This window comes from Microplitis mediator, chromosome 7, assembly GCF_029852145.1.
Source record: "Microplitis mediator isolate UGA2020A chromosome 7, iyMicMedi2.1, whole genome shotgun sequence".
NCBI classification, from domain to species: Eukaryota; Metazoa; Arthropoda; class Insecta; order Hymenoptera; family Braconidae; genus Microplitis; species Microplitis mediator.
Window position 1 is genome coordinate 5,894,015 of NC_079975.1, and position 20,292 is coordinate 5,914,306.

Below are 20,292 nucleotides of genomic sequence, written 5' to 3' on the forward strand. Positions count from 1 at the left end.
TCATAAAAAAATGATTCCATGTAATAGCATTTTCGAGCTCGAAGAGCTCGAAAATATATTCACAGTGATGTTTTCAAGTGCCTTGAGCTCGAAAACAGCGGGAAGTTTTGGGGCTGGCCCGCAGGGTCAACCGACGCCCAGATTTTTTTTTAAGAAATCGATTAAAAAATAGAAAAATATGCATATGTAGAAAATTGAAAAAACTACAGGTGCCATTTTTCGAAGTACGTTTTTTTTTATAATTTATCGTTTTGAAAAAAATCCAAAAATTATTAGACGTCGGCCAACTTTAGTATCTTTTTTTTTTTGTAACTGATTTGTTCTAAACAAGAATCCGATAGTTGTTAATTGTCGAATAACTTCAAAATCACATGTTTGATCTGTAAATATAATTTTAAAATTAATAAAACAATTCAAATAAACAAGGCAGAAAAAAAAGTAAAACCCATTAAAGGAAAATAATTAATCATTTATTACGACATACATAATTTACAATTAATTATCTTGTTGGAACATGCGCAAAAAATGTCTCAACTTCTTATTATCTAAACATTTAAATACATCATCGACGGCATCAGACAACAATTTAGACGCAACGGGAAAAAGATCATGAAAAACTTTAGTACTTTTTTCCAATAAATCTTTTCTTAATACTCCTTTCGAAAAGCGAAGTTTCATACCCGATCCATACACTGGAAATCGACGTGAAACTTCATCCGAAAATATGAACGTCTGAAGAGCTCTATTTTTTGCACACGCAGCTAAAAAATTACTATTTTTGCTTAAAATATTATGAAATGAAATGCCTGAGTTTGGTATTTTTTCCATCATTGCTCTCGAGATTTCTTGCTCACATATTTTTTTATAATCATCAAACCGTTTGTGTTTGATAAGAGAAGACAAAAATATATTATTGTTATTGGATAGAGGTTCATTTCGACTCCTTAACTTTACAATTTGTTTAATAATGCGTTTTTTATTTTCCGAACTACCGTCTTCAACACGACCATTAGTATGAAGATGCACGTGAGTACCATGGTTACTATGTGAAAGATATTTACGGATATTAAGGCTATTTATGTCTGCATCATTATCCAGGAGAATATCAAATTTACTATTCATTGGATTGCCAGGTATAGACCCTCCAAAAATATCAGATCCATAAATTGAGTGATACGAATGTATTAGAACCAAACAAACTGGAGTCTCGCCATATTTATTTTTAGCATTAATGTCTGCTCCATCATCTATTAATAATTGCAAAATATTATTGTTGAGGACCATTAATGCGTGATGAATTGGAGCTGATCTGTCGTCATCATATTCATTGACATCCGCACCAATTTCTAATAAAAATGAGACCATTGGGAAGCTGTTATTCTTGACAGCCATATGCAGTAATGACTGATCATATTTTTCTCCAAAATTTTTGTGCTTAATAATAAGTTTTGCCATCTCAATATTGTTATGCTCAACTGCTAGCTTAATTGGTGACTTATTGTTATAAATATTGTTATAACTTATTTTTGCGCCACATTCCAGAAGCATTTTGAAAATTTCCGTGTTGTTTTTCATGGCGGCTATCTGAAGAGGTGACAGGATATTATGGTCACTGTTAACTTTTGCATTAATCCGCAATAAATATGCCACCATTTCTACTTGATCTTTTTCAACGGCAGCAGTAAGTAGTCGATTCCCATCATCCAACAATGGACAGAATGAAAAACCAAATTCGTGAAACTTCACCGGAACATATGAACCTCTCATGATTTTTGTTTTTTGCACACGCAGCTAAAAAATTACTATTTTTGCTTAAAATATTATGAAATGAAATGCCTGAGTTTGGTATTTTTTCCATCATTGCTCTCGAGATTTCTTGCTCACATATTTTTTTATAATCATCAAACCGTTTGTGTTTGATAAGAGAAGACAAAAACATATTATTGTTATTGGATAGAGGTTCATTTCGACTCCTTAACTTTACAATTTGTTTAATAATGCGTTTTTTATTTTCCGAACTACAGTCTTCAACACGACCATTAGTATGAAGATGCACGTGAGTACCATGGTTACTATGTGAAAGATATTTACGGATATTAAGACTATTTATGTCTGCATCATTATCTAGGAGAATATCAAATTTACTATTCATTGGATTGCCAGGTATAGACCCTCCAAAAATATCAGATCCATAAATTGAGTGATACGAATGCATTAGAACCAAACAAACTGGAGTCTCTCCATATTTATTTTTAGCATTAATGTCTGCTCCATAATCTATTAATAATTGCAAAATATCATTGTTGTTGGCCATTATTGCGTGGTGGATTGGAGCTGATCTGTCGCCATCATATTTATTGACATCCGCACCAATTTCTAATAATAATGAGACCATTTCCAAGTTGTTATACTTGAGAGCTGTATGCAGTAATGACTGATCATATTTTTGTCCAAAATTTTTGTGCTTAACGATAAGTCTTACGATCTCAATATCGTTGCGCACAACTGCTAACTTAATTGGTGACATATTGTTATGAATATTGTTATAATTCATTTTAGCCCCGTGTTCCAGAAGCATTTTGAAAATTATCGTGTTGTTGTTCTTGGCGGCTATCTGTAGAGGTGACAGGACATTATGATCGCTGTTAACTTTCGCATTTTTCTGCAATAAATATGCCACCATTTCTACTTGATCTTTTTCAACGGCAGCAGTAAGTAGTCGATTCTTATCATCCAACAATGGAGAGAATGAAAAACCAAATTCGTGAAACTTCACCGGAACATATGAACCTCTCATGATTTTTGTTTTTTGCACACGCAGCTAAAAAATTACTATTTTTGCTTAAAATATTATGAAATGAAATGCCTGAGTTTGGTATTTTTTCCATCATTGCTCTCGAGATTTCTTGCTCACATATTTTTTTATAATCATCAAACCGTTTGAGTTTAATGAGAGAAGACAAGAACATATTATTGTTATTAGACAGAAGTGCATTTCGACTTTTTAATTTTACAATCTGCTTAATAATGCCTTTTTCATTTTCTGCAGTATGGTCGTGAGCAACGTTATTATACGGACAAAAAAATGATGATTACTTTCGAAACATCTATGGATATCAAGATCATTTATGTCTGCATCATTATCTATGAGAATAGCCAATTTACTACTCATTGTATTGCCAGGTATAGACACTCCATCGATATCAAACCTATAATCTAGGGTATACGAATGCTTTAAAACCAAATAAACTGGAGTCCCTCCATATTTATTTTTAGCATTAATGTCTGCTCCATAATCTATCAATAATTGCAAAATATCATTGTTGTAGGCCATTACTGCGTAATGGATTGGAGCTGATCTGTCGTCATCATATTCATTGACATCCACACCAGTTTCTATTTAATAATGAGACCATTTCCAAGTTGTTTTTTATGACAGCCCTATGCAGTAATGACTGATCATGTTTTTTTCCAAAATTTTTGTGCTCAACGATAAGTCTTGCGATCTCAATATTGTTGTGCTCAACTGCTAACTTAATTAGTGATTTATTATAACGAATACTGTCATTACTTATTTTAGCTCCGTGTTCCAGAAGCATTTTGAAAATTATCGTGTTGTTGTTCATGGTTGCTATCTGAAGAGGTGACAGAACATCACCATTGCTGTAAACTTTTGCATTTTTCCGCAATAAATATGCCACCATTTCTACTTGATCTTTTTTAACGGCAACCTTAAGTAGTTGATGTCCATCATCCAACAATGGATAGAATGATAAACCAAATTAGTCTGCTATGTCTCTTAATTTTTGCATATTTCCTTTGTTTATTGAATCTTCCATGTCGAAATATTTTTTTATTGAATCTTCCATGTCGAAATATGTTTGCTGGTCGTCCATGATTAATTTATTTATATTTAACTGCCCGACACTTAATTATTTATTATTGAAGACTCTGTGTAACTTACGAGCGCAACTGTGGTCAACTAACCTACAAGTACTTGTAATTTTAACCAGCGTGACTTTGTATTGAGTGTGCTTATTATATTGGTTTAGATTGTGGTCCCAAATAATAAGTGTCCCACAGATATGAAAAACTTGAGGCGTTCTGCAAGCCTGTCTGACTGTCTCAGTATCTCCAGGTGAGGGTAAACCCCGACTGAACCACGCAGTGAAACATAAAATTTAAGAGAGAAAAAATTCGCTGAAGCTTACACTTGTAAAGGGAAATGTTCAGAAATAATTAATATGTAATTTATAGAAAATAAATGAGTCTGACATTCATTCAAGACGGGTCGTCTTACAAAATTTTATAATGACAGGTGAACAATAAATTAGAATGAAGGATGAATTTTTACCGACAATTAACTTTGAAAAGATTTTATACTGGCTCTACTATTATATTATATATGGGGCATTCCAAGCCAAATCGACCACTTTTGAATCGACCCCTTTAGATTTGGCTGAAAATTTTTTCTCTTTTTCTACCCCATCAAAAACGTTTCTCATAATTTTTTCTAATTTTTTCACCCAACCGAAAAAAAGTTAGAAATTTTTGAAAAAAATGGCTTCTTTTATTTTAAATAGCAATAACTTTTTCAAAATTTGACTGATTGGGACGTTTTTTTTTTCAAAATTTTTGTTTTTAAATGTAGTTTTTGAAAAAAAAATACAAAAAAATTATTGCAACCTATCTTCATTGTTTTTTTGTAGATTTTTAGAAAAAATCGAAAATTTTTCGATGTTTACCATTTTTGATTTTTGATTTTTTTTTTTATATAAAACTTTGACATTTTCTGCAGATCCTCAAATTTTTTCAGAGTGATAGTTTTTCGATTTATATTTTTTTTTTCCAATTGAAAAAAAAAATTTTTTACAACTAGCCTGATTTCTCATAACACCATGCTAAAAATTTTTGAGAGTGCTCAGAAAACTTTCAAACTTGGAAAAAAAAAATAAAAACAAAAAATTTAAATGGTAATCCTCGAAATTATTTGAATTTTGTGCGAAAAATCAAGTTTAAAAATAGAAGGACCATCTGAATAATTTTTTTGTATTTTTTTCTGGAAGCTACATTCAAAAACAAAAAAAAATGAAAAAAAATAGTTTTCGTTTGGTCTATTTTTGGACAGATGCTGGCAATTCAAAAAAAAATCTTTTAACCATAAGACAATGAGTGTAAAAGGAATTATTTTGAATTGCCAGCATTTGTCCAAAAATGTACTAAACGAAAACTTTTTTTTTCATTTTTTTTGTTTTTGAATGTAGTTTTCAGAAAAAAATACAAAAAAATTATTCAGATGGTCCTTCTATTTTTAAACTTGATTTTTCGAACAAAATTCAAATTATTTCGAGGATTACCATTTAAATTTTTTGTTTTTATTTTTTTTTTCCAAGTTTGAAAGTTTTCTGAGCACTCTAAAAAATTTTTAGCATGGTGTTATGAGAAATAAGGCTAGTTGTAAAAAATTTTTTTTTTCAATTGGAAAAAAAAAAATATAAATCGAAGAACTATCACTCTGAAAAAATTTGAGGATCTGCAAAAAATGTCAAAGTTTTATATAAAAAAAAAAAAAATCAAAAATCAAAAATGGTAAACATCGAAAAATTTTCGATTTTTCCTAAAAATCTACAAAAAAACAATGAAGATAGGTTGCAATAATTTTTTTGTATTTTTTTTCAAAAACGACATTTAAAAAAAAAAATTTTGAAAAAAATATCGTCCCAATCAGTCAAATTTTGAAAAAGTTATAGCTATTTAAAATGAAAAAAGCCATTTTTTTCAAAAATTTCTAACTTTTTTTCGGTTGGGTGAAAAAATTAGAAAAAATTATGAGAAACGTTTTTGATGGGGTAGAAAAAGAGAAAAAATTTTCAGCCTAATCTAAAGGGGTTGATTCAAAAGTGGTAGATTTGGCGTGGAATGCCCCATATATAATATTATAAGTGACTCTATTTTAACAATATTTCTCAATGACTCTCTTAGTAAATTTTACAATGACTCTATTTCAACAATTTTACTCAAAGAAAACTCCACTCACTTCAACACTATTACTCCAACTATTCTCCCGTGACCTCGCCGATTCTCTCCAACCAGGCTCCAATAAATTCCTCTGGTCCTCTAGCATCCTCGAACCCAATCCTCCGTCACCAGGTTCCAAGTCCACTTCCAAAACCCAATCCTCCAATTATCCACAGTAATTTATAATAATCAGAATAAGCTTCCACTCACCAGTGGGCTTATAAGCTCTTGGCAAATGGCGTGTGTATGAATAATTTATAACTGGATGTTGAATGAATAATTTTATAGTATATCGGTGTTAGTGCGGGAAGTGCGTCCGTCTCTGATGAACGCCAAAAACCAAGAGAACGTCTCTCGAAAATTGCCGAGCCTCGTACCCCTCACTCGCAGGTTGGCCAACGTCTACAAAACAAAACTGCCCCAAAACTCGACAGCAGTGACCCCAGCGATAAGTAGATTGTTTGGTTATCGGCCGTTGGTGTAGGAGGAGGTCGCTCTCGCTTTGGCGCGAGTCGAATTTGAATTTAAATTTAAGAGATTTAAATTTCACCCCGTTACAACTTATAATCAAATGGAGTGTGAAGAGAGAATATTCATAGTCTACCGACTTTACTCTTACCCGTTGTAGAAACTAATTTGCTACTGGAATTTTATTGTTCTATTTTATGTGAAAAAAATCTTAGATTACGAAAATAATAATAAAAAAGCTCAACTCCCCCGCGTTTTTTCAATAAATAATAAAATTACACTAGGGTCGCTGAGACACCGTGTATTTTCATCAAATAACTTACATATATTACTGTAAAGACCTATTAAAATTGGTATTGTATCAATGGGCGAAAAATTTCGAATTAGAAACCACAAAAATAAACCCCATTGCAGTTTATTCTATTCGCGCCAAAAATTAATGAAAAAAAAAAAAATGATTTGTTTACGTTTAATTAAGCGGTCGGTAACAAAGCAACAGTAACTGAGGTTGGTGGCGCGCGCGAGCCCGGGCATAGCCCCTGATAACCAGGGTTTCTCGGACAAAAGTTGGTATTGGTTTCTGAGAAAATGGGAGGCGACTTACTGTCAACTTATTGAATTTCTAACTTTTGCCACCAACTTTCTCAGAAAGTATCGATCAACTTTGGAAGAATCAACTTTTGCGGGCAACGTGGTGTCCCGATGCGGCTGTAGTTTTACGTCAGTTTCTCTCCAACTTGGCTATCAGGGCGTGGTTTCTTTTTTTCATTAATTTTTTTCGCGAATAGAATAAACTGCAAAGGGTTTATTTTTGTGGTTTCTAATTCAGAATTGTTCGCCCTTCAATACAATACCAATTTTAATAGGTCTTTACAGTAATATATATAAGTTATTTGATGAAAATACACGGTGTCTCAGCGACCCTAGTGTAATTTTATTATTTACTTGAAAAACACGGGGGAGTTGAGCTTTTTTATTATTATTTTCGTAATTTACGGATTTTTTTCTATAAAATAGAATAATAAAATTCCACTAGCAAATTAGTTTCTACAACGGGTAAGAGTAAAGTCAGTGGACTATCAAGCCCAATTTTCATAAATTTGTATGGTTCACTGTTAAAAAAAATAGTAAATTTCCAATATGTTTACCAAACATATGTTATGGAAATTTACAAATTAGCGTATTGTAAAACTAAACAGTAAACAATATTTGTAAAATTACAATGTCTTTCTGTAAAAATGATATTCAAATTGTACAATCACAAAAAAAAATTGTTATTTTACATTATTTTTGTATGAATCAGATACGTATAGTAATTTTACAATATTATAGTTAAAATTTTAACATCGATATGGTAAATTTATTATAAATTCATGTAATTAAATTTACTATAATTGTTAGTAAAATTAGGGACAAAAATTTGATTTTCAAATTACTACTAAATTCTTGAATATTTACCAAACACCAATTTAAATTTACTTATTTTCTAAGGAAATAAGAGATGGATATTGTAATTTTCCATTTCCTTTACATTTATCTCGTACAAATTGTAATTTTACGATACTATAGTGTACATTTCAACTATGAGATGGTAAATTTATCATAAATATTTGTGATTTACTTTACTGTTATTATTGGTAAAACTACAACATAAGATTTGTTTTTGAAATTACAATAAAAGTTTTTAATTTTTACAATAAAATTATTCAAATTTACAAATTTCATTCGGAAATAAAAAATCGATATTGTAAATTTACATTTCTTTTGAATTGATCTAATACAAATTGTAATTTCAAGACACTAAAGTGTACATTTCAAGTCAAATACGGTAAATTTGTCATAAATATTTAAGATTTAATTTACTGTTATTATTGGTAAAATTACAATAAAAGATTTGTTTTTGAAATTACAACAAAATTTTTTAATTTTTGCAAAAAATTATTCAAATTTACATATTTCATTAAGAAATAAAAAATCGTTATTGTGATTTTACATTTTTTTTGTATTGATCTAATACAAATTGTAATTTTAAGACACTACAGTGGACATTTCAAGTAAAATCCGGTAAATTTATCATAAATATTTGTGATTTAACTGGCTGCAATTGTAAGTAAAACTACCATAACAAATTGGTTTTTAAAAATATATCAAAACATTGAGCTATCAATCTAATATTTATTCAAATTTACATATTCTATTGGGAAATATTAAATGGATATTTTAGTTTTGATTTCTGAATTTTTCGCATTAAATAAATCAGAATTTTGATCTTACGATAGACTAGAGGTGGAAAAAAGGATTTATTATGAATATTAGTTATTTAGTTTACTGCAATTATTAGTAACATTAAAAACAAAATAATATTCTCAATAACTGCAAAATTTATACTGAACAGAAAACATGTACAGTAATTAAAAATGAGCCAAAATGAATTATAAGATGAAAAATTTTTTTAATAATTTTTTGAGCATTAGTCTTTTGTGTCCTGGCATTATTTCAAATTATAATGAGATTATTGACATAAGCTAGACTTACAATCTGTAAGTTGAAATTATAATTTTCGGTTTTTATTACCAAGTTACATTTTAACCTTAAGGTTCTGCATCTGAAATACATATTTTCATATCCTCTATGAATTTTTATACTTTCTCGAAGTTTTCCTTTTTTTTTTTATCACGTCTCATTTAAAAAAAAGGATCGGAAGTAAGTCTTTCGACCGTTGCCTTATTTTACGATCTACCGGAACGCTTCAAACATGCCCTCAGAATTTTTTTTTTGTACTTTTTTTTTTCTCCAACTCTTTTTATTGTTTAAATATTTTTCTGACGCTACCATGTTATAGCGACGTTTTCAAATAATAAAGTTTATTTATAACAATTACAATACTTGATATACTGCAACGTTAAAATAAATAATTAACCCATAATAAAATTACTGTAAAGTATTTATCTTCAATTTCATAACAAATCAATTATCAGTATTGAAATGAAAAAGATATTTTACACAGTCTACATAAAATTCGTTGAGGCAGAATAAATTGACAGCTACCCATAATTTAATTATTAATTAATTAAATCTTGATTTCTACAGTTTTTACCAATATTACATTTTAACATACTGTGTGCGTGCTTTTATTATTAGAAAATTAAAAAATTTTTAATTATTTAAAATTTCTTGTTTGCTATACAGATAAGCATTTGTTTATGAGTGAATTTGGTATCAAAGAATAAAGACTATATACATGTATAAAAATAACTCGGAAAAGATGTATAATCATAATCTTATACATGAAACGACATATACGCGTTAATTGTAGCAATGTATAGTATCGTTATTTTTCATGTTATTTAAGAGATATTCAAAAACATATACGGGACTAAGTTATTAAAATATACGACTGTGTGTTTGTAGATGTTTAAAAACAACCAAATTCTTTTGCTTCTTCATATACCAATATATGGACCAAAAAATAAACGGTTTGAAACCTTCGATGTTAAAACAAAGCAGTCAAGACATAGACCACATTTTTGACAGAAGAACTATTAAATTAAAAATTGTCGTTACAATTTTTTTAATTCATTTGATTAAAATTATTCAGAATTCTATGTAATTATTCGTAGTTATATTAAATTGTGATAATAATAGGAAACTGAGAATTGTAGAAAATTTTCTCTTTTTTTTTTAAATTTTCTCGATCTACCATCGAGTTTACTTTTTCTCTGGTCATAAAAACCTCTCTCATACACGAGCCGGGACCAACATGTGACTTGTGACGTCAAAGGTCCCAGGACAAAGGTCTTAGTTTTATTTAAGAAACAAACAACTCTTAGCCGATACAACTAGAACACATAGCCCTTCGTCTCCGGGGGGAACATACGTATTCTTTTAGGCACAAAGTGAACACGTTAGCGACAATTACAATAAAAAAAAACAATAAATATTAATAAAAATAATCAGTGTGAAATTAGTGAATTTTTAATTGTGCAAGTTTTTTAGTAATTCATTTTATAAACAATTTTAGTGAAGTATAATAAACTCATTAAATAAATAACTAGTGATACAGATCCAACAAAGAAGCATTATAAATTTGGTCTTATAAAAGGTAAGCATCCCATACGCATCAACCTTATATTAACTCTTTCTTTAAAGCTAAGCGTTTTGTGTCACTGCTAAAGAAAAATATGAGAATTATTGCTATCTATTTTTATACAAATTTAAATAATTTTTGAGTCATCAGCTTTTCTGAATTAAATTGTCTATGAGATTATAATACTTTTCAATTTAGAAATAATTTAGTATTAAACACGGATTTTTCATATTTCAACTTAACTTTATTAAAAATTTATACCTTTTATTAATCTCTTTTTTAGTTGTTTAAAAATTACTTTATTTGGTAACATGAAATTATTTAATATCGATACAATTTATGCTTAAAAACTAATATTACGTTCCTTGTGGAGATTAAAAAAATTTTTATATAAAATGAATTTATTTATTTTAGGCATTAAAAGTACCAATCAGTTAATACTATTTTATCGATAGTTTTTATTTATTTTTTGTTCATTATATTATATAAATTTTTTGCAACAAGTATGTTAGTGTCACTAATCACCAACATCACCAAAAAAATGATATAGAGTCTACAGACACTCTGTTCGTTCGTAATATGATAAAAAAGCTAAAAAACATTTTGCCATTTCGAATAACGAAAATACTTATAGCGAGATGATTTTTGATTTCATTGTAAGATTTATGAAAGAAGATTTAACATTTCTTTATTATTTTGTCAGTGCAAGTTACCTATTTTTTTGTTTTTAAGTTGTAAATAAGTTGAATTATTCAAATTTAAAATTTCGATTTCAGAAAGAATTGGAGGAGAATGAGCTGTTTGCAGTGACGCCAGTAACAAATCCGATATTAATTATCCGAGGTATTACATAATAAATATCATAAAATTAGTTTCTAATTTCAAGAGAATTCAATGCCATAATTATATATGTATGTATGCTGTTTTTTCTGTTAATAGGAAAAGAATTACACGATGATAACAAACGATACAATGTAGTACTCGAAAAACAATGTCTGATTGGAGTAGATTCATTCCTTGAAGGAATTTTAGTTACATTTTTATCGTACTATGTCTTTGGATTTGCTTATCCAAACAAATTAGAAAAGACAATGGAAGCTATTCAAAAGTAAGTTTCATACTATTACATTAATTTATCAAGTTTTATTGTAAAATACAAATGATGCATCATTTTTATTATTTATTTTTCAGATTGTTTCTTAAAATTTCTCCACCAGGGAAGGGTAATAAGCGAGATGGAAAAAAACGAAAAGCTATACTGTCATTTATCCGAAAGTAGCTTCATTTATGAAAGAAATAAATTATTATATAAATAATTAATAAAAATTAAAACCTTTTATATAAAATATAATTCGAAAATTTAAAAAAAAAATCAAATGTATTCAGACAAAAATTTAGATAAATAAATTACAATTAATTACTAATTTTGCTAAACTTTACTCAGTTCTCAGCTTAGTGAAATTTCGATATGCGTATAGTAATGTTACTATACACTTTTTAAAAAGAATTCGAGCTATTTACTATATGCGTATTGTAATTTCACTAAACTTTCCCTCAATATAATTTTAGTAATATCTATTGAATTTATTGTAACTGTACTAAAGAATTTTCACACATAATCTTGACAATTTTACAAGATAGAAATTGTAATTTTACAAAATTTTTATTGGTAACTCGCGTAGTAAAATTACAATACGCATATTGTAATTTCACAAAACTTTTATTGGTAATTAGTTTAGTAAAACTACAATATTCATGTTGTAATTTTACAAAACTTTTATTCGTAATTAGTGTAGTAAAATTACAATACGCATATTGTAATTTTACTAAACTTTTATAGGTAATTAGTTTAGTAAAATTAGAATACTCATATTGTAATTTTACAAAACTTTTAGTGGTAATTAGTTTAGTAAATTTACAATACGCATATTGTAATTTTACTAAACTTTTATTGGTAATTAGTTTAGTAAAATTAGAATACTCATATTGTAATTTTACAAAACTTTTAGTGGTAATTAGTTTAGTAAATTTACAATACGCATATTGTAATTTTACTATACTTATAGTTCACAAAAGTTCAGTGTAATTACAATACACATATTGTAAATGTACTGAGTCGATCACCGGAAAAAGTTTAGTAAAATTACAAAAAATTCGTTGTAATATCTCCAACTTGTAGACTACAAAATATATTGTAAAATTACTATACTGGTACTCCAAAAATACCATACAGTTCTGAGTTTTAACTTCCTATAATTGTTTGGTAAAATTCCACTAGAAATTTTTAACAGTGTTGAATATAACGAATGTGAGACAATTTGTAACTTTTGAACACATGAATTAAAATTGAAATGCGCGATTTTCGAAATATTTTTTTTTTAATGTTTGCTTTTAAAAAAATCCAAAAATTATTAGACGTCGGCTAACTTCAGTATCATATTTTTTGTAACTGATTTGTTCTAAACAAAAATCCGAAAATTGTTAATTGTCGAATAACTTCAGGATCATATATTTGATCTGAAAATATAATAATAAAATTAATGAAACAATTCAAATAAACGAAGCAGAAAAAAAAGTAAAACCAATTAAAAGTAAATAATTAATAATTTATTACTACATACATATTTTACAATTAATTTTGGACAAAAATATGATCAGTCAAAAATTAAAAAAAGCAAATTGTAGCCTCAAGTTTCTAGTTTTCAGATCTGGACCTTAAATTTTTTATCATGTACGGTTCCGGAGTAATCATAAGAAAACCAACGAAAAAAAATTTTTCAAAATTTTTGCTGGTCTTTCAATACCTCTATGGGCGTCAATAAATTTTTTTGAATGATCCGACCATATGACTTGTCTAGGAAATTTTATGCCCTTCAATTTGGCAGCCTAAAAAAGTCTTTACGACGATTTGGCGCCGAGTTATCATTGATCAAAGCAAAAAAGTTCATTTTGGCTTAGATAATCAATAACTCCGGATGTATTGGTCGTAGAGAGAATGAAAGCAGGGTTTTGAAAACTGGAAAACATTCTCTATGAGGCGAAATTAGTGGCATTTGATAGAAAAATTTTTTTTAAAGCGATATTGTTTAGTAAAAAACAGGTCAAAATTCACAAAAATTTTTTTTTTTGTTGTATCTGCAATAATTTATCATTGTCAAAAAAAATTCCTAAAATTTTTTTACCGCCGGCATTAAAGTTACCTAAAGCGTATGTTTGTTAAGTTGACATTTAAAGCAGATGCAGTTAGAGCAGTAAAAAAAAATTTTAGGAATTTTTTTTGACAATGATAAATCATTGCAGATACAACAAAAAAAAAAATTAAAAAAAACAAAATTCGAGCTCTTAGAGCTTGAAAACAGCGGGAAGTTTGGGGGCTGGCCTGCAGGGCCAACCGATGCCCAGATTTTTTTTCTAATTTCTACACGTGGAATTTTTTTTTACACCGATTTAACACCGTCTACACCGGTATTATTTCGTTTTTAAACCGCTCTTTTTACAGTGTAGAATATTACTGTATTGATACTAAAACCGGAAACAATGCTCATAGATCATTTGGTGGGTAAAAAAAAATTACGCTAATTCCCTTGCTATCATATCTTTCTTTTGTTATTATTTATATGAAAAATATTTATTTACTTGTATATTTATAACGTTTTTATTTATTATTTATTATTTATCTTTGTTACTCTTCCTTTTATCTTTTTGTAACAAATAGACATCCGGCGCCAATGACTCCGAGTACTCACCTGCCGCATTTCTTCGTCAGGTATCGTGTGTGCATGCTGATAATAATAATAAGAAAGACATTATAATGTATATATATACATACTTACATACTTACAATTTATATGCACTTATATGTATTATATACACCCGCAGTGCTACGGATCGCGACTCATAACAGACAAGTTACACTTGATGCTTAACTTTTAATATAATACCTATCAAGCTTACGACGCATGAGCACGCACGTCCACCCTAAATTTCCGTCAAGATGTATCTGAAAATTGCCATATAATTATAACTTAAAAATTATCTCTAGTTTTAATTTACAAGAAATATTTAACATAAAAAATCCATAAAATTTACAGATAATTCGGGAAACTCAAAAATGCACACCTCTGACGTTTATGGTCAAGTAAAAATTTTTACCGGAAGTCAAAAACCCTTTTCATGAAAATTTTATTTTATTTTTCGAACAATTAATTATCTACAGTTTTGACTTTGTCGGTTAACTGCCAAATAATTATTAAGTTAAAATAAATTATGAAGATAAAATTTGATGATTTTCCATAGGGTTGAACTTTAGAGTATCTTTAGAGCAGATTATCGAAAACAATTAAAGCATAATGACGAATTAATGAACGTTTTCACTAGATCTCAGAGTATATAAATTTTCACAGCGACTTTATCATCATAGAGTGAAGTAGAGATATAAAATCATATATGTATAGTACATGATCCCATTGATGCTCACGATATTCAGAAAAGTGGCTCCCATTGAAAGAATTCACTTGAGGTCGGTGGGAAAAATGTCGGAGGTACCTCGACGATTATATAGATCACGCGAGACTCGTGCGTGTGCTCACACACTTGAAGTAGGTGTTCCGTAACGATAGGGTAGGTCTTGTTGGTCTCACGCGTGCTGAACTCCATACCATGCTGTGCAATGCATGCTATACTACACTATACTAAAGCGTACACACCGAACCAAAACTACTCGCAAACTCGCACAAGCACTGAGTATACAAGTAGTGGAAGAAAATGTAACGAGTATGCTGTCTATACTCTATACTCTGTAGTCTGTACTCGCATATGCGCATGCATGGGCGATAAGATTCGCGTGTAATATACACACGAGGTCCTTTACAATGTTGTATGCATGCGACGCGCATTATGGACACTGATTATTGTTATTTTTATAATATATAATATATAACTACCGGCTTCTTGAGAGCTTGTCTCCGGTATCTCACGAGCATGTGCCATCTTATTCCGTCAGCTATCTTGTCGCCGGATCACCAATTAGCTAACGTTTAAACATTTTTTATACAAATTCATTTTCATGCCCATTGTTTTTAAATTTAATATTTATAAGCCCATTTGAGGTAAAATGGGACAACACTTTTTAAAGAAAAATTTTTTTTTGGCTTAAAAATGCGTAGTTACGATTTTTTTAAGAGGGTGGGGCAAGTTGGTCAGTCGGATCGTGCAATTTTTTAAATTTTCAGTAAACATTTTTTTTTTTTTTGCAAGCTCATTATTAGAATTATTTTATTGAGAACTGAAAAAGCTGACGAATGTTAAATGGACTACAATTACAAAAAAAAAAAAAAAAATTTTGTAGTAAAAATGCAAAAATTGACTGTACTGACTTCTGACCAACTTGCCCCTTATTTATTCCATGCTGTTACTAGACATTTTTAAGCGAAATTTGTTTTTGTCAGGAAAATGTGTCATTTTGCCCCGAGTTCCTCAATTATATTTATACATATTTATATATTTTAAAAATAAAAATTTAAATTTATTTATTTATATATTTTTAATTAGTATTTATTATTCATAACAGAGGACGGAAAAAAAATTTATAAAGAGATGATCAAAACACGATGTAGATTCATAAGATATCTATGATCTTTTGAGAAGTTATTATTGTTGAGTCTGTGGTATTTAAAATTGATTAAGACGAGATGAAACCTGCTTCCTGAACAACACCGTACTTTATACCGAGTTTTGGTAACATATATATTTTCGACTAAACTAATGTTGTGTTTAAGAATGTTACGTTATATTCAGTAGATAAAATATATAGAATTAGTTAAGGAAAGAGAGAAAATGTTTTACGAAACGTCGTGGATAGTGAAGCTGTCACGAAAAACGAATGACACTAAATCTCGTATCTGTGTGTTTTCAAAACGTTTGATCTCACCGAAAAAAAATTCTTCTGTTTTTTTCAGATTTTATTAAAATAATTTTTCAGATTCTCGGTTGAATTTTTTAGATAAAAAAAAATTAAATATATATATTTCATTCATAAGTACACGGAGAAATCATTCTCGTTTAGTGTCACAGTAAAGTCGGAGTATGTTGGCCACCTACCGGACATTGAAATAAACACCCAGAGAAGAAAGTACCACGGGCCCAGGCTTGGCTCAGACTTGGCCCAACTTTGTAGAACCTTGGCCCATGCTTGGTTACCAGACCTGGCCCAGGCTTCGTTGTCAGACCTGGCCCATACTTCGAGGAAACGAATAAATTTAATTAAAAAAATTTTTTATTGTTATTAACCTCGTAGAGTTCAAGATCATTTACGTTTAAACTATCTAAGGGAGGTAAATGATGTGAAAAAAACTCGGTGAAAATTCTGCTGGGCTCTGGGCGCGAACTGCCGTCCTTCTGATTGCTGGATTCAAACGGTAGCTACTGGACGAACCTACTAATGTTGAACTGATACATTTATCTGATCTACTTAATGAACCATAGGTATAGCCAAACTTGGGTAATCCTACCTTGGCCCGAGTCTGGGTTGCCATTGGACGGCTAAGGCAAGGGCACCCAGTCTTGGCCCAAGCCTGGGTAATCATTGTAACGGCCACGACTGAGTACCCAATCTTGAGCCAAGCATGATCCAATATAGGTGAGCTAAAGCTAGGTTCCCCAGTGCTGGGCCAAGTGGGGCCCCGTCGTTCAACTCTGGCACCTCCTTCATGGGCACATGCAAAAATTACTACGCATAGTAAAATTTTGGTTACAGTAATATATGATATCGTTTCAAATTTTACTACGGCCATAGTAATTTTTCCATGTGTTCATTTCAGCTTCTGCAGGTAGCCAACATAAACCGGCATTACTATGATACCATAGAATTTAAAACGAGAATAATTTCTCCGTGCAATTGAAAACAGAATAAAGTTTAAATTTATTTCGATAATCTCGTATCGTGAGTATCGATTTACATTTGACGATCGAGTTTTGCTAAATGATTAAAATGATAATCGTATGGGTTGGGCAGTATAATAATAAAAAAATTTATAGAACATGAATTGAACCCTGTGTAAGTTGTTAAGCTATTTTAAAACAGGATACAATCAAAAAGAAATCTTCTTGGTCGACTATACACGAACCACTTAAATGAAATGTCTTTATGAGTTTTAGTTGTTAACATGAGAAAGAAACAGGTTCACAAGTATATGCTTTCAGTCTCACTTTGGTCTCTGATGGTTTCTGGTGACTCTAGTCACTGGTCACTGGTCCACGGCGTGTGCGTATCTTCATGATCTCAATGGTCGTCGCGGACAGCCGAATACCGACGAGGGATAAAACCGTCATTGGTTTCGAAAATAAAAATAAAATAAAAATCGTTTTCGATGGCCAGACGCATGTTGAACCGAAAAGGTTTCTGATGAGGATCCAGAGGAAGTGCCGTGAGAAAAAGGAATTCTTTTATTTTTAAAATCACTTTTTTTTTCGACACTCATTTACCCGATTACCTTTTGAAGGAAATGAAATTTTATTCAGATATTCAAAGTGTATTGTATATTTATTTATTTTTTTAATTCATATTTGTATTGTTGATTAAGAAATTCATTTGTGTGCAAATAATTTGAAAAAAAAATTTACTGCCGATAATTGATGGCAATAATAATTAAAATTTAAATTTAAATTGATGAAATTATTTTTGAAAATAATTATAAAACAAAAGAATGAATTTCTCGTTACAGTGATTTAACTTTATAATTAATTGTCTTGAAGATAAAACAATCGTTTTATTTTATTTTAATTACTGCAATCTCAAGTAGTATTTTTACGGAAGAGTGTATGATATACATCTATACTTTTGTATAAATATATTTAAATTTAGTATGCACTTTAGATATATATTCATACATTTAAGTAAATAAAGAGGATGGATATTGGAAAATTTAAATACATGTTTTCTTTTGGAGTCAAAATTATTGATAACAAAAATTTATAAAAATAAATTCTTTGTTTCCGAAGCTGAGTTTTTTTTTATTTAAGATATGCCGCAATGGTTTTTTGATATCTGAATTAAATACCGACGTATGAAAGCTAAAACAAAGAATGTGTGTAAGGCAAATAAAGTGTAATTGAAGATAAAATAAAAAAAATAATATATATCGTAATTATTATCAAAATCTTGCGCCGTGAAAAACATTAATGCGCACTTGAGCCCTTCACGATCTCCATTTAGATAAATGTAAGAGTTGCCATTGCAATTAAAGACTTCCATTTGGTTCAACATTCGAGTATTTTCCTATCTCTCTAATAGCGTGTTCCTGTCTTACACTTGAATTAATACAATTTTTGAATTTATTTCAATTCTATATACACAAAATTGTATGAATAATTTTTATTTTTACATACATAGATTTTATTTTTTTCATTTTCTTTGTTTGCGGTATTGAAATTAATGTTTTATTTTTAACATTTCAATATCGATCTTGTATTTAATAGACCTGTGATCTACAAAAATTCAGATTGGCGAATTTCAGTTTATTGACATTTCAAAAGCGTATTTTGTAAATTTTTGTAATAAAAAGTGCAAACTTTGTCGCTACGCTGTATAAAATTTTGAGTGTATGGTGTGGTGTTAAAAATTTCAATACTGTTGGTGTGAAAGTTACACGATACACGGTATTATATTTTGGACCGTTTGAATTAGAACATCCACACTACCAATGGTGTAAATGTATATAAGTTTTTTTATTTATAACTCGATTACTTCGATACTACTCGGAAAGAAAATTATGAAAACGGTTCCCATAATTCTGTAAAATTTTTTTCTATACCAACATAGGATCAATCACCATAAATTATGGGAGCAGTTCCTATAATTATGGGTATGGTTCCCATAATTATAGGAACAGTTCCTATAATTATGGCTATGGTTCCCATAATTATAGGAACAGTTCCTATAATTATGGCTATGTTACGCCTAACATTATAGGAATGGTTCCTATAGTTATAGGAATGGTTCCTATAATTTATAGGAATTGTTTCTATAATATTATAGGAATCATTCCCATCATATGTATGAATGAACCCCATACTTTATAGGAATCATTCCCATTAATTATAGGAACATTCGCATAATATTATAGGAATGGTTCCCATACTATCATGAAAAAATTAATGTAAAGAAAAGTGTGGTAATCACTTCTACAATACACAGAAATATTATTAAATATGAAAATAAAAATTCAAAAATTGAAAAAAAAATTCGTATTTGGCCAAAACATTCAAATTTTTAACAAAAAAATTTTTTTATTAACAAATTCAGCGTCGAAGAAGCTTTAGTTGAATCTCTCCATATCATGAGGGACATTTCTACACTATTTCGCAAAAAAAAAATTTTATGATATTATGGGAATAGTTCCCATAATATTATGGGAACCATCCCTATAATAGTATGGGTACAATTCCTTTACCATTGTGGGAACTATTCCCATAATGCATAGCAAAAGTTCCCATAATTTTCTTTCCGTGTAGGTATTCGATTCTTATTTTGAAAAAATCTATATCAATATTAATAATAATATACTAGTGTTGCAATCTATATATTACTTGATAATTTTTAATTATAGATTATATTATTGGACAATTTTTAGATAATAACACCGAATGGTGTGAAAGAAAACACTCATACCGTGTTTAAATTACACGGCTTGATATTTCACACCGTCAGTTTACACCGAGCA

At 29.5% G+C, this 20,292-nt stretch overlaps 1 protein-coding gene and 1 long non-coding RNA gene across 2 annotated transcripts; one reads left to right on the plus strand and one right to left on the minus strand.

Moving 5' to 3' along the window:
* Positions 1-344: 344 nt before the first annotated feature.
* LOC130671070 (putative ankyrin repeat protein RF_0381) lies at positions 345-3,704 on the minus strand. The gene is made up of 5 exons (XM_057474762.1): positions 3,563-3,704; positions 3,080-3,396; positions 1,985-2,821; positions 955-1,791; positions 345-380 (listed from the first exon to the last, which is right to left on the minus strand). Exons 1-5 carry the CDS (start codon positions 3,702-3,704, stop codon positions 345-347), a joined length of 2,169 nt encoding a protein of 722 aa, XP_057330745.1.
* A 6,095-nt stretch (positions 3,705-9,799) lies between these two features.
* LOC130671617 (uncharacterized) lies at positions 9,800-11,955 on the plus strand. The gene is made up of 4 exons (XR_008990539.1): positions 9,800-10,588; positions 11,350-11,416; positions 11,513-11,681; positions 11,765-11,955. It is a non-coding gene; the product is annotated as an uncharacterized LOC130671617 (long non-coding RNA).
* Positions 11,956-20,292: the final 8,337 nt, after the last annotated feature.

What these genes read in the sequence shown, in the direction of transcription:
- LOC130671070 (XM_057474762.1), bottom strand. Translation starts at nt 3,704, where the DNA reads ATGGTGGCATATTTATTGCGGAAAAATGCAAAAGTTTACAGCAATGGT. An exon ending in AACGCATTATTAAACAAATT is followed by an intron (nt 1,792 to 1,984) that starts GTAAAGTTAAGG and finishes GTAATTTTTTAG; the next exon opens with CTGCGTGTGCAAAAAACAAA. An exon ending in AACGCATTATTAAACAAATT is followed by an intron (nt 381 to 954) that starts GTAAAGTTAAGG and finishes TTATATTTACAG; the next exon opens with ATCAAACATGTGATTTTGAA.